At 33.1% G+C, this 24,906-nt stretch overlaps 1 protein-coding gene across 2 annotated transcripts in view; it reads left to right on the forward strand.

The window, feature by feature from the left end:
• Positions 1-24,906, forward strand: part of LOC145241457 (N-acetylneuraminate (7)9-O-acetyltransferase-like) — a 166,075-nt gene that overhangs the window by 35,475 nt on the left and 105,694 nt on the right. For both annotated transcript variants that reach the window (XM_080104436.1, XM_080104435.1), the window contains exons 2-6: positions 2,229-2,325; positions 11,234-11,420; positions 12,620-12,730; positions 20,452-20,503; positions 22,713-22,784. In XM_080104436.1, the coding sequence (XP_079960562.1) occupies positions 2,229-2,325; positions 11,234-11,420; positions 12,620-12,730; positions 20,452-20,503; positions 22,713-22,784 (519 nt within the window). The remainder of the gene's footprint in view (positions 1-2,228; positions 2,326-11,233; positions 11,421-12,619; positions 12,731-20,451; positions 20,504-22,712; positions 22,785-24,906) is intronic.

A 24,906-nucleotide genomic window follows, 5' to 3' on the forward strand; every position in this document is an offset into this window, starting at 1 on the left:
TAAAAAAAAAAAATTGGGAAAATACATTTTAAATCTCAAAGCCTTAGAAAACATGTCAGTCCTCATTAAAATCAAAACATTATTAATAGGTATCACATACCAGCCTAGATTAGAGTAAAAATGAGCAGATATAGTGAAATTCCATTAAATTTTAGCTTTGTAGTATCTAGTTTATTTTATTTGGTTATTTTGATAAAATTTTGATACAAAATTTAATATTTTTATTTTATAAATTACCTATACATACCTGGCATTGCCAGGTAAAAGGTTTAGTTACATACCATTTAAGATACACCAAATATCCTAAGTTGTTACGATTTTCCTGAAAAGTTAACCATATTTTTGATTTTTTTGGAAGCATAAGACATAGCATCTTCATCTATAAAATTCAAACGGAAGTAAAATCTAATGGCTTCAAGGGAAATAACCCATAGGTTAAATGAAAACTTACTTCCGTTTTTTAAATGTAGCGTATGTTGGTTATACTAATAATTAAAAATAAATTAAATAAATCGATTTTATTCAAACACTACAGTGTTTGAATATATGGTTGTGTTAGTTTTATTCATTTAGAACTGCTTTAAAGCTTCATCCTTCAAAGCTTCAGTCATGATCTAAGTTTGAAAGTATTCAATTTTAGAATATCTAATGTGAAAGTCACACTTTTGGCCGTTAGATCGATTCTGTTGCTCGCCAGCAGGACGACTCGATGTTACCCTGGATTGAATGAGGATCATATATTTCCACCCATTCACTCATTTTGCAACCAAATTTCAAACAAGTTTTACAGTTCATAGGTCATCTTCTCACTTATATTTTCGGAAAAAAATTTTTAATTTTCGTTCAGTAAAACAAAAGTTATAATAAAATTACTGTGTTAAAAAATTCTCAGAATCTGTAAGGAACGGAGAGTTTTTTTTTTTTGATTGGCTGTTGGTTATTATAGCAACCAAATGTGTTATATTACCTCAAATCAGCTAGGAACGGTTGAGATGATGGCGTAACAGGACATAAAAAAACTGTTGCTAATAATTCACCGCTTTCCTGATCTGTCGCTCATAGTTCGCAGGTAACAAGTGAAACAGAAAATTTTATTTCGAAGCAAAGCCTGGAAAAATCATGGATTACATAGAAAAATGTGAGCATGAAAAGTAATATGGTTAAAATTTAAACATGGAAAAGTAAAAGGACTAGTTGTTAAAACTGGAAAAGAAAAGGACAAGATATTCTAGTAAAAAATATAAATTTATAACTTTAAATATTGCAGCATTAAGAATTTTTTTCAAAAATTCAATTTAATATTATATAATCAATTCTTCATTAATAATACAATATTTTAATTAATTAATATTTTCATTTATAAATTATATTTTTTACTAGAATAACATGCATCCATTTTACATGCTGTTAGACAGCGTTAATGAATTAATTTCGAAACTAACCTATCTCTGACCTGATTTTTATTCATCCCACTTTCTCTCAAATCCATTTTTAATGCTTCCTCTCATGTTTGTTTTTGGCCTTCTTCTGTGAACTGAACTTGCTACCCCAACTGTTCTACATCTACTAACCCAAGAACTCTCAGCCATTCTTTTAATGTTGCCAAGACCATCAAAGTCTACTTTTCTGCACACATCTTTCTATATTATCCAGATTTACTCGTCCTCTGACGTCATCAGAACTAACATTAAGCTTTTTTTTTTCTACTTAATGTTTTTCTAATTATGCTTTTCATGGAGGAGGAAATGTAATGCCTTCAATTGGTTTTCCTGTCTCTTTATTAAAAAAAAAAAAGAAAAGTTTTATCCAGTTTCACCTCCATATTTAAAAATACTTTTGAAAATAAAAACAAAATAGAACAAAAAACTTATGTACCTACATGTTATGTTTAAAAAAAAAACAACAAAAACAAACAATACACCAAAAATGACACAAATTTAGCCAGTATTTTTGTAAAAAAAAAAAAATAAATAAAAATTCTCTCATTGGCCATTTTTTTCCTTTAGGTCAATGCCAAACTCAAATTTTATGAGTCAACAACCCCCCCCCCTGCTAAAAATAGATTTAAAAATTTGCACAGGGTTCATTGGATGAATTTGCATAAATTTTAGTGTACAATCTTTTTTTTTTTTTTAATCTCAGATACATAGATAAAGTTTTTGTGCAATTATTTTTTTTATTGAGAGAAAACTGAATAAAAACCAAATTTATTTTTATTTGTTTATCAGGTAATGACTCTTGTAAATGGCTTTTAAGTGATGGTCGTTTCCCTGGTTACAGTACATGGCAGCCTTATGGATGCATGACACACAAGTACACCAAATCGTGAGTACCTCTTTTTTAAAAAAAATTTTATTGTCCCGTTTTACTCTTTGTCTCATTGCTAAATATTCTTGCTACCAGATTAGGCTGTTTGAAGATACTATATTCCTAACCTAAAATGCACCAAATATTGATGTTAATGTTTTTCTTTTTTCTTTACCCTTTGCAAAATTTAATTATGTTCTGCAAAGTCAAAAACAATTGTTTTCTCTACAAAACAACCAAACCAAACCAAACACCATGAATAAATATTTGAAGATATAAAGTACTTAAAGTATAAGACTTTTACCAAAATGACCGGATAATCTGAAATTGGTTAAAATGCCATAAACAATTCCAATGATAATTTGCCTCCTTCTTTAATACACATATTTAAGTATTATTGGTTTCTTAATTGTTCTTATACATAAAGATAAAAAAAAGGAACAAAAGCTTACTTATAAAAATATGACAGGATTCATTTGTTCTTACAAGTAATTATGCATTCATATCAAGACTTCATGTGGATATATGTAAGGACTGACTTACCTGTCGTCTGCTGTTTACAAAACAAATTGATCTACAAACTAAGTTGAGAGAACTGATCTTGTTGGATAAAGATATGAAACATCTCACAGAACTTGTCTGGACAAAATAGAACTAGTGGACAACAGCTTACACCTTGGCCTTTTGGTTAGAAACAAGGTGTAGTATCTGTTCTGGTATTACATTTCACTTTATATTTCTGAATTTTTGAGATGAGAATATATAATTTGTATTATTTGAATTATTCAGACTGCTGTTTTCATCTTGAATATGATTCTCACATGTAACATCCAACCTTTTTTTTTTTTTTTTTTTTTTTAACAAGGGGAGTAACCACTTATAAAAGCCCCCAAACCACCACTTATGCATATGGGTTAATGAGTGTATGGTAGTCACCGAGACAAAAGCGTATTATTAGTTATTGGTGGAAATGCAGTAGAAATGGATTATTTAGGGGGGAGCAACAAGAACTTGTTTGCATTAGCCTTGAAGATAACCGTATTGTAGTCATCTGGAAAGCCGGCCTGTGGAACAGTTCCACAGGTGGGCAGTTCTAGGAAAGAAGCTTTCTTCATGGAAATTTATGCTATTAGATTTAGGCACAGATAGAAAGTGGGGAAAACCGTTGATAATCGTTGTAGCTAGATGGGTGTTTTTTGTGAAAGTTTGGCAAGGGGGAGGGCCATAGCTTGAACCTCAGACGAGCACTTGCCATGAGCACTTTGAATCTATGTTATCGAACCCTGGAATATGCACAGCACTTCAAATGGAACCCTTTATTTAATCCACAGGAACGAGAGCATCCTAATCCTCCTTCCCTCCCCGAGAATTGTTATACAGATTCTGGAGTTTGACAGAAAGATTCCAGAGTTCAACAAGACACACTTGAAGGTCAGATGTTATATCGGCTTGAACATTGTGGAAATAACACTTAGATGAGAACAGTAGTCAGAATAATACAAAATAATTTTGATCTGTCCTGTCCTTGGTTAGTGAAAGAGAACCGCTTCTAGAAATTTTAGTTTTTGTCCCAATCCAAAGTGCCTCTTTTTTGAGACCTGGATGTTCATCACATTAAAAAACGACGTTGCATTTAACTCTTCCTATGTAAAAATATACAAGTTATTTTGTTAATTTATTTTTTAATGCGGACTATAATCCTCATCTTTTCTTAGTTGTTGTTTCACGACGTTTCAGCCAACTATTCCTCTGGCCTTCATCAGGTGGTAACCGCGACTGGATAAGAATGAATTCCAATTAAAATAATCTATAAACAAGTCATTTTGTTGATTAAATTAGAAATTGCTAATTTGACACAAGTATGTTTAAATATTGGTTGCTGAATTGTTTTCACAAATAAAAGATAAGCAAAAAACAACTTATAAAAACACTAAAGGATACCCGTCTCAGGACAGATAAAATTAATTCCGCCAAACAGAGCAGTTTTGCATCACTTGTATGTCTCCTTATGAGGATTAAAATTCAGGTATAATGCTTCTAAGCCTTATGTCTAAAATCCTTATTCCAATTTTGATGAAAATAGATTACATGATTTTTATTCTAGAAAATGTCTACAATTTAAAGCTTAAGGAGACTTAAGAAATCCAAATTCAAGGAATTATGCATAATTGGTCTCTAACAAATATGGATCAAATTTAAAGCAAACCTGAAATATTTAGATTTTTAAATGGGAGGTTGTACCTATATCATTCTCCCCCCCCCCCCCTAAAAAAAAACTTTAAAATACTGCAAAGAAACAGAAATTTAAGGAATTTTTATTAATTGTTTAATAGCTATTGCCCTAATATTTTATAAAAATCAGAGGTATTTGAATTTTTGCAAAGGACTTTCATCCTCTTTCTACCCCCATTTGTAGAAAATTAAACTAAATATAGCCTATATTATGACACCTTATCCCTACCTAATGAGTTTCATAATTCATAATGATCAGTTAATTAGTTTGAGTGAATCCACTGCATACAATATATAAAACTATATATCATTATTTAATTAATTGAAATTCTTATTGAGATGAGTAATTTGTATTATTTATCCATTTATTGCAGACTATTATACTCCTCTTCTAGTTGTCGTTTAACGACCTGACAAAGGCCAGAGGAATAGTTGGCTGAAACGTCATGGAACAACAACTGGAAGATGAGGATAATAATCCACAATAAATAAATGAAATATCTAACTTTATATATAGAGAGAACAATATTTGGACTTACAATTAATATACCAAAATAAGTACATGTGTTAAAACTTCCTAATGCATAGATATTTAGACGACTGACTTACCAATATGTGTAGAGGCACCCAAAACATAAGTGTTACGGATGTCATAATGACTAACCAAATCTTGTTCCAAAGGCGCTTTGATAAAACTGATCTGGTGGTGAGAAGACAACTGCATATCACAGAACTAGTCTGGAGGAAATATGACTGATTTTTGTCATTTCATGAATAAAAAAAAAATGAAAGATTTAAAAGATGCTACCACTTTGCTGATCAGGCCAAAAAAGGAGAAAAGAGGAAATCGGCTTACTTTTTTTTTTTTACCTACAAACAAAGGATATTGCCACTTGGAATGTGAGGGGCTACTATTTGGAATTGTGCCTAACAGAGGACTGTGGGGAGTTGAGTAGCGAGATGTCTGTTCACATTACATTTAAACTTCTGCAGGTTAGTACACTCAAGGAAGCAAGAAATCAGAAAATTCCCAAGTCTAGCAGTCCAATAGTTGATTCCCTTTTTCATATGATCTTGAAAATTATTAAAAAAAAAAAAGAAAAAAAAAAAAAAGAAAAAAAAGGCAAGTGCTGTAAAAGAATTCCCTCTTTAAATAAAATCACAATTCCTGTTTAAAACAAATAACAAGGTTTTTCTTCCGAGGTTACAGTGACTGATTGCGAATTTTTACCTGACCAAAAAAAAAACAAGTCCAATAGACAATCTTTTCAGGATCACCTCAGGAAGACCACTAGATAATGGCCAGCATTAGAAGAACATAATGGGGAGGGGGTTGTATCTTGTCAGCCATTATTTTTAGTAAAACTCAAGTCTGTCATAACCACAGCAGGGAAGCTCATATCTGAAGGAACATTATTTACTCAAGTGAATGAATAGAATTCTGGGTAGCTAAATCCCAAACTGAAGATATTTTCTATATATTGGGCGGGGGGGGGGGGTTATCTTTTATTTAAATATTTCTCACTCTCCCTCTCTCATGTTTTCTCCCCCCCTCTCTCATGTTTTCTCCCCCCCTCTCTCATGTTTTCTCCCCCCTCTCTCATGTTTTCTCCCCCCCTCTCTCATGTTTTCTCCCCCCTCTCTCATGTTTTCTCCCCCCCTCTCTCATGTTTTCTCCCCCCCTCTCTCATGTTCCCCCCCCCACTCTCATGTTTTCTCCCCCCCTCTCTCTCTCTCGTTTTGTTTCTCTCTTGTTTTCCCTCTTTATCTCTATCTTGTTTCTCTTGCTCCCTTATCTCTTGTTTCTCTTTCCTCTTTCTCTGTTTCATTCTTTTTTATTTCCCTTTTTCTTTTTTCTTTATTTTCACTTTTTTCTCCTTTCTCTCCCTCTCTCTTTCTTTATCTCTTTTTTTCTTTTCTCACTTTATTTTTTCTCTTTCTGTATAATATTACTTAATTAGTTAAATCCACATGCATGATTGACAATATTTGACCGCTTTTTCACCCTTTCACCTCATGTGTTAATTGAATCAGATGACATAAAAGGATTTCCTTTTTTGCTTGACATATTTTGTCCTGAAAATAGAGAAAAAAAAAAAAAAATCCTAAACTTTTTCTCCGCATAGGCACATTGTACTTTGAAAACACTAAATTTGATTTTATTTCAGGACTAATTGCCACATCATATCCATAAACTTGGACAAAACAATCTTGTTGACAATAGTTAAAGGTGGGGTTCACAAGAACTGACTATATATTATCCGTTTTAAATAGAAATTTATTGTTCTCCAATGAGTCAATAAATTTGAGATGCATAATAAACTAGTAACAATACTTGGTGTTGTCCGGGTGCAATACATTTAAAATTTTGATAGCATTTTTTCATTGCCTATTTCTTTTCATGTTTCGAAATTATTGAGATGAAGATTGATCATTTCTATCATTTGAATTCTATAGACTACCGTTCTCATTTAAGTTGATAACTGATGTAAGCTCCAACTTTCTATACGTATATCTTTTCAAACTCCTTTTAAACTAATGTTTATGTTGAACCTTTGAATCCATGACACAGTAGATAAAGGTGTTCAGTTCTAAGTGCCAGTCTTGGGTGCTTGAGGGTTTAATCATTACTAAAGGCAAGAATAATCAAAAATTGCTTAACATTTTTACCCGGTCATAGATGATAGAATAAAAATAACCTACCCCTGTGGATTAAATAAAGGGTTCTGTTCGAACTTTTGTGCAGATTCTTGAGTTTGACAGAAAGACACCCACATTCGACAAGATAAACCTGAAGAAGGTCGGAGGTTACATCGACTGAAACGTACAAATAATAGTCAAGATGAGAACAGTCATCCGAAGAATCTAAATGATACGAATAGAATTTTTTAATCTAATATAAAAGGCAGATATTGATGTATATGTTTGTATGTCCGGCTAAAAATTAAACAATGATAAAAAAATTATCACAAAGTTTATATTTTCTGGATCAGGATTGTCCCAGATGTAGAAAAACCTATTCATTCTTTAACCCTAAATTGGCGCAGATTCATAATGGTGTATGTATGGGGGAAGTCTTTCCAGCTAAATTATATACTAACTAAAGGGAAGTAACCGATTTTTTTTTAACCAGAGAGTTAATTCCCTTATACTGACTTATTCTTTGAGAAATCTATAAAAAAAAAACAAAAAAAAAAACGAGTTGTATGTGCATGTCCGAAGAGAGGGAAGGGCTGGGCAGAGAGGAAAGATAGTGAGAAACCAGAAGTGGGAGTGAGAAAGACAGAAGAGATAGAAGTTTTAATAGGAATATGTTACACTTTACTCTGGGCAATACCAGGTGTTCTTGCTAGTCTAGCATATAAGACTTTGTTGTGAATTTTTCAAAGTCAGACCTAAATAATAATCTGTCTGACATATTGATACTTGATTCAAATTATACTATTTTTTTGTCTCTTTCAACCACTGTTAATGTGTAGTAAGATACTCATTAATTTGCATATCAATGAATTAGCAGCCCTAAAAAGACATAAAAAAAAAAACAAAGTTGAGAGAACAGGGAGTTGGTTGGCACGAAAGATACCAGGCGTGTTAAAAGTCGTGCACATGATAGTAATATATTTTTTATATATGTATTTTTTTTATCCTAATTAGATCACACATTGACAGGTATATATCATATTTTGACTGTTTCTTTCTGAAAATACTTATTTCAACTAAAAAAAAAATATTTAGTGTGGATACATTTTCCCTTTGTTCATTATAATAAAAAGAGGATAACAAAGAATTGTTCTTGAAGAGTGGTTTTCCCAGAAAGCATTTAATATTCTTAGTAATTCTTCGTTTTAAAAGATTGAATGCTGTGGCAGATATTTACATCTGATAATTTTATACATAGATATTAAAACAAAATTAGTTATAATTCTGTTGCAATTTTGTCCAGTTAATAATTTAATGATCAAACAATACTGTGATGACTAAATTTAATTTTTGAAAAATTTTATTAAAGAAAAAAAAAAAAAATACTTTGATAAAAAAAAAATACAAAAGAAAACAATAGTTTTAAAAAAATGTAAAATAATGTTCGAAAACTAAACAGAATTCCTATCTACCAGCAATGGACAAATTCTTTGCAATTTAATTTCACTATTTATTTAGTATTGGTGTAGCTTTTGAACCAGACAAAACCAACTTTTGCGAATGCAAAAATGCCTAAACAGCTAAAAAGAGCAATATCAAAATAAACCAGCAGCAATATCAAAACGGGGCTGTTTTTCAACATGTAAAAAATAAATAAATAATGAAGAAAAAAGCACTGTATGTTTATTTTATGACAATTTTTTTATGAAGCGAAAATCTATTAAATAATTGTTTTTTTTGTTTTTTTTTATGGGAAAGTTAATATTTTCTTTTCAATAAATTTTTTTTAATAAACTAGATTGTAATGAAACAACAATTTTTACAAATTATTTATTTGTACTGGTACAGATTTTGAATCCGGCAAAAACTGACTAAATTAAGATTAGTTTAGGGTTGGGTAATGGTTAAAAAAAAAGGGTAAACGTGCATTTCACATGTGTAAATTATTAGACTTCAAAAAGCTATTTTTAATAATCTTAATAATATTTATAATAATAAATAAAACCATAAAAAGCTTTATTAAGTCTTTGGGTTTAATAATGCCCTCACTCCCACAACTTTTTATGCTTTTATGCAAGGCTAATAATTTATGCACCTGAAATGAACTTTTACCAAAAATTTTTTTTCTTGTTCATTTCAAAATTCATTTTCAATTTGATCACTTTTCCTCAGTCATCACTTGCTTAACAGGAATTTTAAGATTAAATCTAACAATACACATGAAAAAATTGAAATTGCTTAAAATATCTCGGTAATAGTATGCATAGAAAGAGATTGATGATCTAAGAATCTTTTTAAAAAAATATTCAATCTGATTAAAAGTTATGTGTTTGTACCTGGCATGTTTGGGTATTTTTCACCTCTTTATGACCATACGCATTTTGTCACATTCCTTTTATACTACTTTTTTCAGTAAAAATGTTATGTCGTTAAAACACAAGGTTAAGCAATGAAAATGTATTATATAATTGTACTTCAGTGCAAGGAATCTGATTGAAAATCTCCAGAAATTAATAGTTTCTAAATAATCTACAGATAATGTGCATAAATATGCTATAATACCTTAAAAATACAGGGCGACCCACTTAAAAGTAGCCCGATCTCTCTAATCTTTCTCTTAAACTAACTGACACCAAGATAAAATGTTTCTCCTCTCTACTACATTTTCTGAGCTACTTATAAGTGGGCCACCCTGTACTATGTATCCATTAAAATAAAAGAAGTTGAATTGTCAAGAAACTAAAATCTAATATTACAACTGTTTAAAAATAAAAAAAAATAAATAAAAAAATCCGATAATCATTACGTTGATGTATTATTTTTAGGACAAAAAAGGAATAGGGGCCACTTTATTCCGTACTCCCCAAAAGATTGAAAGTAACGTTTCCTGATAGGTTTTCAGATTTTATGTTAAAATTTCTCATAGAGGAGTAATAAGGACCTTTTAAAAGAATGGTGAGTTTTAAAAATCTTACAAAATATGGCAGTTCCAGAGCATTAACATTTCTATCATTAATTTGTTAAAAACTTGTTAAGTATATTATATAGATTATATAACTTTATTAATGCATATGGAAGGATATTATATAGATTATATAACTTTATTAATGCATATGGAAGGATATTATATAGATTATATAACTTTATTAATGCATATGGAAGGATATTCATTTCCAAACAAAATGGTAGTATTTTGAGAACTTTAGATGCTTTGGTTTTAAAATATGACTATAGTAGAACTATCTGTAATAATCTGTGATTATCCAAAACCTGTTATTGTAGTTAAATGTTGCTATTTAATCAATTTACAAGTTGTTGTCTGCTTCTAAAGCTTTCAGATTGGCTAAGCGCTTTGCATCTACCAGCACTTTACTTAAGCAACCAGAAGATGGCTATTTTATCTGGTTCAAAAGCGGTACCATTTGTTTAAAATAGGTTTTTGCAGAAGTTATATTCAAGATAGCATTGATAATATACAGAATTAAAACGTTTAAAATATTTAATTTTTTTTTTGTTTACTTATGAAATACTGAAATAGCTTGATTTCTGGTTTTATACGAGGGTCTTTCCAACAGTAAGGCCTCCTATTTTTTTTTTTTTTTTTTAACTATAAAGCTAAAATATCAAAGAGCTATGAAGACCAGTGTGGTACCATTTAAAATGAGCATCCTTGTGTCCTCCAGAATTTATTTTTCTACAAAGTCACCACCAATCTCGATGCACTTTTACCAGCTTCTTTTGATGTCTCCATCATAAAAGACTGGAGTGCGCTTTGTTATATCTCTGTCATCACTCTGAAATCGACAAACCCATCTAACTGCTGACATCAACTTGCATGAACATTCAACAAGTGCTGGTGGTTCAATTTTTGTTCTGCACAGAGGAATTCAATGACGTATTTTTGCTTCTGATGCACTCGCTTCCATCATTATCTATCTCTTTCTGTTTATTGAATCAAATGAATGAATGAATTAAAAACAAGACGAAAATATATAAAGCACATTTTTTTTGTTTTACTGATTGTAATTTAAAAATTTTACTTTATTTTCTCCAGGGATGTCCGGATGTGTATGCATTATATATCGTATTGGGGAGGACGTAATCACATCGCGTTTGTTGGAGATTCCCGGGTACGGCAGCTTTACTTTGAATTTATGAATTTGGTCAGCACGAGTGAAGTGAAAGAAGGAAAAGAGCACAAAGACATTCATTACACGGATGATCAAATCAGCGCCAGTGTTGTAAGTAACGCACACTTTTTTTTTTTTTTTATCTTTATCATATTCATATTCGGTTTAACGTCCGTTTTGCATGTTGGTGGTATGCATTGGGAAATTTTAAGAAATTGATTTCCAATGTAAATTATCTCTGGCCAGGTTAGTTTTCATCGCTTCCTACCATGTTTTTCATGTGAACTGAACTTGCTATTTCAACTGTTCTACATCTATTTGCCAAAAACCTCAATTCTTTCAGTGTGACCATACCATCGAAGTCTACTCTTCTGCACACAGCGCAGCATAGTACGCAGATTTAATCTTCCTCTGAGATCTGAACTAAACCTGTATTTAAGATTCACATTATACATCCATCATATCGTTCTCATATTTCTATCCAGGTAACGCACGTCCTCAACTCTCACTAACCGAGTTTCATGTGTGTACTATGAATAAAAGTGCCCATATGAGAAAAGTCTGGAAATTTATTGAACGTATTTCGTAAATTTTATTAGATAAAATTACAAACACTTCATGTATTCTCATCCTCAACAACGGTTTTTAATGAAATATTATGTTTCTAAATCCATGTTGGTGCATTCATAAATCTTGCACCATGTTATGCAGCCTGTATATATAAAGAACCTTGTATGTATGTATGTATGTATGTGTATGTATATATATATATATATATATATATATATATATATATATATATATATATTAGTGATGGGACGATTCCATAATAAATTCCCAATTCTGATACAATTACTGATCCCATACTAAATTCCCGATTCTGATACAATTACCTACCAATTTCGATTTTTTTTTTTTTTTTTTTTTTTTTTTTTTTTTTTTCCTGATTACTGTAAAAACACACCTTAAATGTGCATATATTTTCTCATACGTAAAAACAAACTTGTGAGAAGATGATTTATAGATTTTTAGTTTTACTGTTTGTATAAAATTAATAAATATTTTTTTTGACATTACTACTAACAGTGGAAGATTTTGTTTTAAACAAAATCAGATAAAAAAGGGGGGGGGGCAATTAAAAGAATCTTTTTTGTACATCGGAAAATAAGCACAAATTTTTCCAATACCAATTCTGATACTCCTCAAAAGTTCCAGTTTTTCTAATTCCCGATTCAGATTCATCGTCCCAACACTAATATATAACCTTGTGTGTGTATATATAAAAATAACTAAGCTCTATTCTATTTCAGGATTTTCTTTGGCATCCAATGGTCAATACTTCAATGTATTATGTGTATAAATCTTGGCTGATGAGTGGTCCAACTGCTCGGCCAAATTTGATTGTCACTGGAAGTGGGACGGTAAGTCAGTTTTTTTCCGTCCTCCATTATTTGAAAATAAGATCCCTTCAACAGTTAGTTTTTTGTAATCTGTTATGTTTGAAAACTTGAAACTTCTATCAAAGTCAACCAGTTTGCAAGAAGCATTAAAGCCTTTTTTGTTTCTTATTACCCCCCCCCCCCCCTTTTTTTTTTCTTATTTATTTTTCCCCTTTCCATTCTTAAAGAAAAAAAATTTCTTTTTTTTTCTCTTCATTTTTTTTTTTTTTCCTTATCTTTCCTTCTTTCAAGCAAGAATGAAGAGTTCTGACCTGGTTGACTCTATAATGAATTCATTGTTATGTTATGAAAATCTTTTTGATTCAGGCTCAAATGGATTCATACCAAAAATGTATTATGTTTCTCCATTTAAGTCATCAATCTATATATTTCTCTTCGTCTGCCTGTCATTTCCACTTTTTCTTGGAAAATACTGTGCCAAACTGACTGAAATTTTGTATGAACCTTTATTTTGATAAGATGTGATGAACTAAGTATTATGATATCCGCTTAATGCAATATAAGGGATTAATAGGAACCAGTCATCAGAATGCCACATTTACTCATTTTTTCTCCGACTGATCTAACTGAAATTTTGTATGGACCATTGTTATGATTAGGTGGAGGGAACTAAGTATTATGGTATTCATTCAATACACAGTTAGGGTTTTAATTTTTAATACAAAAATGAGCACAAATTTAACCAAAATTCAAGCATTAATTTGGCATAATGCACCCATTCTTAAAATTTAACAATAACATTCCTATATTGAACGAAGTCTGGTAGATTCATATCATCCAAAATTATTACATAATTTGACTGTGGAGGAAATATTACTGCGTTTTTAATTAGACCATTTTTTTTTTTTTTTTAATGACTAATCATCGTATTTGATTTAGCATCCATTTAAATGTTTAGCATATGTTAGACTGCTTTTAGAAATTGACTTCCAAATTAACCTATCTTCAACATGTTTTACCTGTCCCTCTCTCTGGATCACTTCTTCCTATGGTTTTCTTGGCCTTCCCTAAGCCAACTGACCCCACTACCTTATGTGTTCTATATCTAACAACCCAAGCAATCTCATGTCTTTATGACAGACCAAAGAGAAGTGTCTTAGAAATATTCTAAGCATCAAAAGGACTGATCAACTACCAACAAAGAAGTCAAAGATCACATTAACCTAAAAGTAGTATCCTCAATAATCTGCAAACGTCTAGGCTGGCTCAGGCATACACTAAGATTCGACCCAGAGAGAATTTCCAACCAAGTACTTTAATGGATCTCTGATTGAAAAGGCAAAGGAGGAGTAAAAATGAACTGTAAGCAGACAATCAAGAAAGATTTGATTTCAACACAAAGAAATTAGAAGGATGCTGTGGATTTGACTTCAAATCGAAAATGATGGTATACTTTGATTGCCTCATGCATCGCAGTATGCAAAAGTTTTTAAGTCTTAATAAATAATCTTCTCCATGTCTTTATGTTATCACAGACCAAAATAAGTTCAAATGTAGTTGTTATAGTTGACTATATTCATGGTTTTAATTGAATATTTTTTTCCTTTGTTTTAACCAAATTTCAAAATGGCTGCAAATCTGAATCTCCATAAAATATGGCTTGACTGTATAATTCATACAAGATTATATTTTATATTTACTTTCTTTCTTTTTTTTTTTTTTTTTTTTTAAATTTTTCAAACCAAAATTATCTCTCTTGGAGATATATCTTTTTTAATACAAGACATTGCTACTGTTGCATGATTTGGTACTTTCGTGACCCACATAGCCGTCAATTTAGAAACCAGACCATCCTTCTCATTGGCGCAATCTTCAAACTTGTTGGACGTTGTCCAAACGTCTCAGCTCCTTAGCATACTTTTCAAATGGCCTAGTTGTATGTGCATATTTAGCTTCAAACACACCCACTTTGTCCAACTCATTTCACCTAAACTGAAACAATCAAATGAAATGACCTCACAAACAATAAACGCAACTAAATCTGACATCCACCCAAACAAAACCCACAATTGAGGCTCACATTCACAAATATCTGTAGGCTTAGAACTAATCTAGACTAAGTAATAACAACAATAATAATAAAACTTCCCAGATATCTTAGCTCTAAGTAAAATTCTCGTTACAGGACTGTATCCTGATCAACCATGTCTTTTATAGTATTGATGCAACACTCTCTTTAGATACTAGCATCCAAGTAAATGTATTTGGTGACTTTATTATCCACCACAGTAATTGACTTGGTTTCTCAAGCTATACCAATGTAGCTGGTAGTAACACACATAGCTTTTCTATATCTCCTTCCCTTATCACGTCTCCGACCTGCTTCCCAGACTGTGAGAATCAGTAAGCCTCACTTCTTGATCTATTCCTAACTTGAGTACTCGAGGATTGTGTTACAAATGCTCAAAGTCCACTCGGGAACGCTGATCACCTTGTGATATTTGTCGACATTATACTTAATTTTTGACCTCAAGCTAAGGAGCCATTGATAAAAATGACAAGATACTTCATAAAAGCTAAGTGGGAAGCCATCAGAGATACCCATTGAATATGTTTTTCTTCCCTACTGCAAATGAAGCAACCAAAGCAGGCACTGAAGCACATATTCCCATAAACCCCACTTTTTCCAGTGGTTTACTTCAACCTGTGCAGCAGACATTGCACAAAAGAAGCCTGCATTTCGCCAATTTATCCGTCCTAATTCAAGTACAAATAGGCAAAAATTTATAGATGCTAGAAATCATTATAAGAGCAAAATAGCTGTAGCCAAGAGAAGGCAGACTGAAATAACCAAAAAACGCATAGTTGCAGACGATAGGAAGTGCGATTTCTGGAAAATGTATAATAAAGGATAATCAGTAATTCCTCCACTATCCAACAACCAGAAAGTCGCTTGCACAATAATCAAGAAGACTGAACTGCTTGCCTTGTGACTTGCCTCCAACTCCACCTGACAACCACTCCCACACAAATTTCCCTATGCAAACAGAAGTCACATTTGATGATCTGAAAATCACCACATGTTTGCAATATCGTAAAAAGTTTAGACATCTCAGAAGCGTGTGGTCCTGATGTCATTCCTGTTGTATTAAAAAATGCTTAGCTCCGCTAGTCCCTGTTCTCTCCAAACTCTACAACAAATGTTTTGCTGAATTTTGCTTCCCTGTTAGCTTAAAAATTGCCTCGGTAGTACGAGTGTACAAGAATTCTGGTGAAAAACCTAACCCACTTAATTATCACGCTATTATTATTTTTTTTCCCAAATCTTTGAGTCGTTAATATATCAAGCACTAGTTCACCACCTCGTAAAAGCTAATCTTCTCTCTGACCGACAGTATGGATTTAGTGAGGTCCATTCTACTGCGTGGTTTCTGACCACATATACCATACATTGGATAAGGCAGGGGAAGCTAGAGCTATCACTCTTGACAAGGTCTGGCATGAAGGGCTTTTCATGAAAATGATATGGTATTACTAGAAGAATACTAAGTATAATTAAATCCTTATGTAAGAGGAAAATCCTTGATGGATGTACATCCAAATAGCATAATATTCATGCAGGTGTTCCTCTGCAATGGTAGAAACCTTAGAAAACAACCTCCAGTACAAAGTGGAATGAGGCTGTAAAGTGGATGGTAACATTTAATGCTACAAAAACTAAGCTTCTTTCCTTTAAACAATTAAAAGAAACTTTCTCAACAATGAATAGCTATGACTAATAACATCCTACCTGAGAGCTCATCCTCCAAACTCCTTCATAGGTGACATGAATTGAAAGACATACATTAAAGACATTGCCAAGGCTGCTGCAAAGAAGACGAGTTCCCCCTATCATGCTAGAAAATTACTTCCATCTGAGAGTATCCTGTATTGCTATAAAGCCACCATTTGATCGATGCCACATTTGCACTGGTGCATCCACCACTAGACTCTCCTCCTTAGACAAGGTCCAAAAAAAGTCTTCAATTTAATAAGTCCCACACTATCGGACAAACTCCAACCCATGTCTCATTGCCATAATGTTGCATCCCTGTGTCTGTTTTACAAGTACTTTAATGGAATGTGCTCTGATGAACTCCATGCACTTGTGCCTCCTCGACATAAATCCGACAAACCTGTCTAGCAGCAAAATCCCACCCATTCACTGTAGATCTCACTATTTTAATAGCTTTTTCCCTCTGTTAGACTTTGGAATTCCCTCTATGTTTCCTGCTTCCCTAACTGTACTAACATGCAAAAGTTTAAATATAATGTCAACAGACATCTCAATCATCTCTTTACATAGTCTTCTGTGGATATGATCCCAAATAGTAGGTAACCCTTACGTCCAAGTAGCAATATGGGGGCGAACATGAGTAAAAAAAGAAAAAGGTTTTGTCTGTAGGATTATTTTTCTGATTGAGCCAACTGATTCTCAGACAATAGTCAAAGAACCAATCAAACTCATATTGTCACTTGAAAATAGGTTAGTAACTTTACATTTTCATTCACACAGTTTGTCTTTCTAAAAACTATGGTACTTCCGTATTGTCATGGACATTGTTTTCTTGTTTATGGTCATTTTTCTCAGTTACTTTCTTTGTGTTCCTTAATCAACATTTCTAATATTATCTATAATATAAATCTTACCTGTCTGTTTAAATGTAAGTATGTATGTCTAAAACTTTTGACAGCAGCGACGGATTTTCACAAGATTTTTTTTTTTTTTTTTTACACGGTGGTCACCACTTATCAAGGCCCGGAAGCCACTCAGGGATAAGGGTTATTGCAAGTAAAGTACGTTAGTGTGGAGATTTAATGAAGTGTTTACTTAAGGGGGTGGTTCATTAGGAATTTGTTTACGTTGGACTTGAAGGCATCCAGGTTGTAGTCAGGTGGGAAGCAGGCAGACGGAACAGTTCCACAGGCGTGCAGTTCTAAGAAAGCTTTGTTCATGGAATCTACGTTTTGATTTAGGCACAGATAAAGAGTGGGGAAAATTTTTGACAGTGGATTCAGCTAGACGGGTGTTTTTTGTGAAACATTGGCGAGGGGGGGGACCAGAGATTGGAGTTCAGATGAGCACCTACCATGGAAATAACGATAAAACAAGGATAGGCTCACGTCTCTTCTGTGGTTGTATCATCAGCATAGATGTCAACGAATGATTTAAGTATGTGTTTAGGGAGATCATTGATGTAGATCAGGAAGAGAGTTGGGCCCAGGATTGACCCTTGAGGGACTCCAGCATTAATACTGCAGGCCTCTGATTTTTGGCCATCGATCACTACTCTTATGAGCCTATCGGAGAGAAATGATTCAATGATTGAGAAAACATTTCCAGTTATACCGTAGCTGAAAATCTTGTGAAGTAGGGCCTTATGCCATACCTTGTCGAAGACCTTTGATATGTCAAGAGCAATTGCCCTAGAAAGGAAGCCTTTGTCAAGAGATTCACTAATCCTGTGGGATATAACCGTTAGCACATCTGCGGTAGATTTTGCAGAACGGAAACCATATTGTGTGTCACTAAGAAGGTTATTTCTGCTGAGGTGGTTGACTATTTGTCTATTGGTATCGTTTGGAAGCTCGACCCTTTGGACGACAAATATCGGAAAATTGGCTAAAAACATTAATTCCTTCACCCTTAACTGGGCACTTTTCTACAGGGAGAGATCGCTTTTTTCGCCGATACTTTCAAAAGTCATCCCTTCTTTTTGATTGATTAGCTATAATTTAAGCATTCGTCACCTCACCTCCGGTTTGGCGATGGGCGCAACAGCAAGAACATCACATTTTTTTTTTTTTTTTCACTTTCTTTTCCTCCTTCACAATATGGCTTCGAGCCTGCATACTACCACTTTTTTTGCTCAATGCATACCTCCAAACACCTGGGCACCCAGGCTAGTCTATTATATAAAGGGCAAAATGGGCGTGAGTGTTTGTGTATGTCCACGATAGGCTTTTTGCATTGGGCTTCTCGCATCGGTTAGATTCCGCGAGAAGTTTTTGCATATTTTCCAGATCGTAATATCTCGCATTCGCAAACGGACATCCTTTCTCCCCCCCCCCTTTTTTTTTTTTTTTGATAGATATAATAAATTCCCACCCTGCCGTCCTCTCCAGTGTTTGTTTATCTTTTTCGTATGAATAAAGCGAAACTATTTGAACGCAAACGTCTGGCCTTCTGGCTGGGTAGTATCTGTTCTGTAATTGGTCTTTGGTCAATGTAGGGGAAACCCTTCATACTGAGATAATTACTATTTATTTGGATACTGCCATAGAGCCCCCTTTTTTGGGGGGGGGCAGAGAGCTGGTTTTCCTCCACATAAAAAACGACCTTGTATCTAATTTGATTTTGTGGAAGGTTTAAGAGCAACACCATTTCTGCAAGTCATCTTTTGTTTTTGATTGACTATTTGAATGCTTTAGACATCCGGTTGCATCATGGAGTAGTGGTAAGAGGTCAGATTCTTTCACTTTCTTTTCAGCCTTTGCGTCACAGATTCGAGCCTGCCTGCCTGCCTGCTACTACCCTTTTTTTTGCTCAACACATACCTCCAAACAGCTGGGCAAAACTGGATGCCCAGGCTAGTCTATTATATAAATCTCTCTTTTTGAATGTATGTTTGTATGTCTGCCTAAAACTTTTCTCAGCGGCATCAGACCGGGTCGAAACCAGTACTGTCTGAAAGGCTGATGTCTCGGTTGAATAATATGTGAGAATAAGAAAAAACGGTCAATTATTTCCTATAGAAATAGACGTTTGCAATGAAGGAGGGTAGCAAAAAATCGTTCCTTCATGACAATTTATCCAAACATGCATGAATTCTTGAATTGGTTTAAATAGAAAAAAAAACCATTGCTTCATTGACCCCATCATAGAGCAGTGGTTATGGTGGCAGATTCATTATCTTAATGTTGCACGTTCGTGCCGACATAAAGGGCATTTTTTTTTTTTTTTTTTTTTTTTCGATTTTTAAAGTTTTAATATTCAAACAGGGTTTTTTATGCTATTTTTTCGTTCGCTTATTCTTTTTCCTTTTTATTATTGTTTTGATTCCCCCCCCCACACACACACCTCACCACACCTGGGCAACGTCGGGTATCCCTGCTAGTTTGTCTATAAACTGTGAATAAACTTGTTATTTTTCTGAATTTTCAAGATGAGGCTTCATTATTTGGATTCTTCAAACTATTGTTCTCATCTTGAGTGTCATTTTCACAATATTTCGGTTGATGTCTTCAGGTATATCTTGTTGAACTCTGAAATCTTTGTCAAATTCAGGAATGTGCACAGAATTTCGAACAAAACCTTTTATTTAATCCATGTCAACCATGACTGGGTAGAAGTTCTAAGTATTTCACAATTGTATTTTGAGTGTAACCGCCACTAAGGATCGAACTTTCAACCTTCAGAAGCGTGTAACTTACAACTGAATTTTACCAAGTACTTTATCAAATATGCTATAGGTTCTTGCGAAACATTGTGAAAGTAACACTCAAGATGAGAACATTAGTCTCAAGAATTCAAATGATACATATGTTATGTGTTGACTGTTTCTTGTTCATCTTTTTTTTCTTATATTATGTCCTGTATAGTAAACAACGATAATACATGAACAATGTTTGCAGCTAAAATACTCAAGTATATCAACAAAAATATTTTACTTCAATATAATTTTCTGCTTTACATTTTCCAGTGGAGCATAAAACTCAACAATGCCAGTGAACAGGCTCTAAAGAACTTTGAAGGTATGAACTGAATTGTTTTTCTTACGATGTTTCATTGTGAATATAAGTCTACAGCAAGGATATCTGCATTGACAGCATTAAATCAGAGTTCAAAGTATTATATATAATGCTCCCTATCTTGGGTTCAGCATATTGGGAAGTGATATGCAAACTGCCATTAGCGTATTAAGCGACGCTCTTTGTGTAAACAAATCGAGCTTAGGCATTTGGACGATGCCAAAACAGCGTTAATTCACTACCCACACAGCAGCAGCCACATAGCGTAATGGTTAGAAGCTTTGACTGTTGTTTGGGTGGTCGAGTTTCAATCCTGGCTTGAGGTAGTTGCCTTTCTAGCCACACTGATGAGCTGTGAAACAGCGAAACAGTACTGTATGTGGATGATTATATATATATATATATATATAGATGTATATGTGACATAATGAATATCAATATGTCTGGGTTCCTATGAAATCAGTAATGATATCTTAAAATGCTTAACGTAATACAATTTATTCTGTGACGCTAATTCTGGCATTATAGAATATAAATTGTTAACGTTTTTTTTTTTAACAGTCTGTGAATGTTCTCCTGGCATCTAACAGACTTCAAATGCCCATCTCATAGCTACTTTTTGAAGTTCTTTTCTCCAGCTTCTTTTGTTCAATTGCTTTTTTACCTGATGATTCATGAAAGAATCGAAAATGTTAGTGATGCATATGGAACTGATCAAATTTTAAAATGCTAGAAACAAAAAGAAAGAAGAAACATTAGAAAACATTTATTTGTAGAGTAATTTAAAAAAAAAAAAAAATGAAAGTACAGAGGAACACTGGGATAAGGTGGCCCTAAGATATGTTTTTTCATGTTACAATATGAAATACAATGCCAGCCTCTAGTTATCCCTGGTTATGGTATTTGCCCCATCTTACAGTGTTATTTATATTTGATTATATACATGTGTATTATATACTGTACTCTATTTTGTTACTAATTTTTAATGCCGTATCCGGGGTTCTACGGTACAATAAAAAAAAAAATCAACCTATGGTAAGTTTCATGAATAAATATTTAGCCTTTTGTAAAATAATGTGTAGCGACGAATGAGACCTTTTTTTTTTTTTTTTTTAAAGAAATGTTACTGTTTCGAGGTTTTTTATTATTTTTAAATGACAAAATGTTTTCTTTTTTGTCTACTTGGCTTTTTTGGTCCCCCTGACAAAAGAAGTGATTGGACAGTAATTCATTCCCATTCATCTGTCCGCACTTTTCTCAATAACCACACCTTGGATTTTAAACAAATTTTGCACAAACATTAGTCATGGTGAAAGTAAATTGTTGCCAGAACGGATTTTCCGAGATAACTCTGATAACAATTTTACTAGGGAGTTATTATAGGAGTAAAATTGTTGTCCAGAGTTATCCTGGAATTTATTATATATTTATAGGAGTAAAATTCCAGGATAACTCTGGACAACAATTTTAGTAAAATTGCCCTGAAATTGTTCATCTGTTCATTTGTTCACATTTTTCTCAATAACCATACTTTAGATTTTAAAAAATATTTTGCACAAACATTAATCATGGTGAAAGTAAATTTTTCACGCATGAAGGGGAGACACCGCACCCTCTACTTGTTTTATAATATGATATATTTGGAATACAAGGATTCCTAAAGAAGTACTCTTGAAAATGTCTTATAGGAAATTTCACAGTGTGTTTTGAACAATTGCAATATTGTAAGACCACTTCTAATTTATCATCTGTTGCATTGGCAGTGTTTCACCATATTCCATCCGTTTACGTAAGATGTGTAAATGTTTAACCAATATAATTGCAGCAGCCAACAATTAAGAGACGGTATCTTTTGTTTATTAAATTGCTAGGTGAAAGTACAGAAGTGTAAAGAAGACCCCTCTCCTCATTAAGAATAGTTTTTTAAATTATGACATTATTATTCTTGCACAGTCCATAAACTGCACAAGTATCTTTTTTCCATTGAAATTACCATATGATAACTGTTTTTGATTATAATTGTTTTTTACTTCCTTAATTCTTAATTGCTTGCCATTGTTTTGTTGAAAGAAACATGGAGTTTTTGTTCAGTACTTTCTGGTGGCTTATCTAACCTATCTGGAATGTGCAGATGATAATGCAGTCCATATTCTGCCTAAGTATCAAAAATTCTTTTATTTTGAAATTTTACTTTTTTTTTTTTTTTTTTCAGTCAATCTTACTATGATTGTACCATTCTTGAATAAACTGAAAAACACTGCCTCAATTCTTTGGATGCTACAAGGTAAGAGAAGATTACTGCAGTAATCAAATCTATATCTTCCGAACAATTATGAAATAACTTTACAGGTGTGTGGGAAGGAAAAGGAGGTTTTGAATCAATATAATTTTTAATTATTGATTTAAAAAATTTTTTTTTATTTATTATAAACTAGACCTACTCAATGTTGGGCGGGAGTTTTTCAAAGCAATGCATATTGCCATCCAAGTGTAAGAAACTACTGTGATATGGGGCCAGATTTATAGGGATGTAACATGGGTGTGAAGTTCAGCAACAAGTTTGTTGCCATTACATTTAAATTTCTGCATATTGATATAGTCAGGGAAACGGAGCAGGAAAGCAATTCCAAAGGCAAAGTTGTTCAGGGAAAAAACTGGTTAGAGTAGAAAATCTTCCTGCACCTAGAGATTCTACAGTGAAGGAGTATGATTTTTGTGAGTTGGATTAAAAAGTACAAATTTTCTAGTAAAGTTTACCTTCTTTGCAACAAGCTTGACAGTGTCTTTGATGTATTTGTTCCAATTCATGTTGCTTGTGAATATTAGGCCAAAGAGTTTAACTATCAGGAAGCATGTTATAAGCCATGGCAATGAATGGTTGGAAAGGTTTCTTCTAATTGTTAAAGGAAAGGAGTTTTGTCTTAGTAGCATTGAATGTTACTGTCGATATTTGACCCTATTCTATTACAGTAGATTCGGTAATCTTTCTTTCTATAAGGAACATACAAACATCACACGCACAGACATTGAGTTATATATATATACTAGCAGGGCTACTTGACATTACCCGGGCCCCACAAAAAAAAACCAAAATAGAAGAGGTTAAAAAGTGTGTGTAGCATGTTTATATTAAAGCTCGAATCTTTCTACCTCTTTCAATCTGTCTCACGATCTTTTTCTTTTTTCCCTTTACCTATTTTTCACGCCCCCCCCCCCTCATCTTTCACCTTCATTCAGCTCATCTTGTTTTAATGTATTAAAAATAATGATGTAAGTCATTCTTCTGAGCTTTCAGTTTTTAAAGTTGCTGCTTCCAAGCAGCACCAGGTTTCTCCTCTCCTCACCTTCCTTAAAAATATGGTGACATTTATGTTTTAAAGTATTCCTGAACAATGCTCAGTTTTTATCTTCTTCTCCTTTCTAATAAAATAATAAAACCTATATTTATTTTAGTATATTCCCAAGCAACACTGATTTTTTTTTTTTTTTTTTTTCCGCTAATGTGCAGTGCTGCATTTAAAAAATATCTGCTCTATCTAATATATTAAGTACTGTTGCATTAGCATATCATTCATCATTATGCAGTCCGTCAGCCTTGACGATGACTAGTCGAGGCCTCAGTGCTTTATCCTTTGGTACAGGACTTTCCACCTGGGCTCCTAACTTGCCTGCGCAGTTTAGGTGTAGCATCTGTTGCGCATCAGATAAACACCCTCTGAACCTCCAGAGCTCATTTCCAGTGGACCGAACACATGACGACTGGCAGCAGAGGAAGCCGTAGCTTCTGGCCGAAAGTAATCTCAGTGAGGTAAACAGTTGCCCTATCGTTAACATATACCACTTACCAAAGGTAATACTGTATTATTTCATAACGTAATGTTTTAATACATCTGCTCTATATAGCATAATGAACACCTTGGATAAACTTATGCTACTTACCAAATCTAATACTATTATGGTTTCTGGATAAAACCAAGTTAAAAGACAGCTTTTGGATTAGCGTACATATAAAATGTAATTGTATCTTTATTTAATTGTTCTTGCGTAACATCAAGTTTGTCATCTAGTATGTCACACTAGCAAAGCATTTTAAAATCACTGGTGTTGTTGCTCCTGGGCAAAACAGCATTTAAACACACCTCATCTATCTAGAATATTGACCACTTTAAATTATCTTATACCACTCACCAAATGTAATACTGTAATATTACTATTGACTCCTGAGCAATGCCGAGTACAAAACACAATGAAAATCTTTCTCCTGGGCAATATGACATTTAAAAAGCACCTGCTCAATGTGGGATTACTCTATTTAGAATATTGAGCACTTTCTTATACCGCTTACAAAAGCTAATGCTGTCATATTACTATCATGACTACTGGGCAATGGCAGGTAAACACAACTT

Source organism: Euprymna scolopes, chromosome 20 (genome assembly GCF_053919585.1).
Source record: "Euprymna scolopes isolate OS-2025 chromosome 20, ASM5391958v1, whole genome shotgun sequence".
Classification (NCBI taxonomy): Eukaryota; Metazoa; Mollusca; class Cephalopoda; order Sepiida; family Sepiolidae; genus Euprymna; species Euprymna scolopes.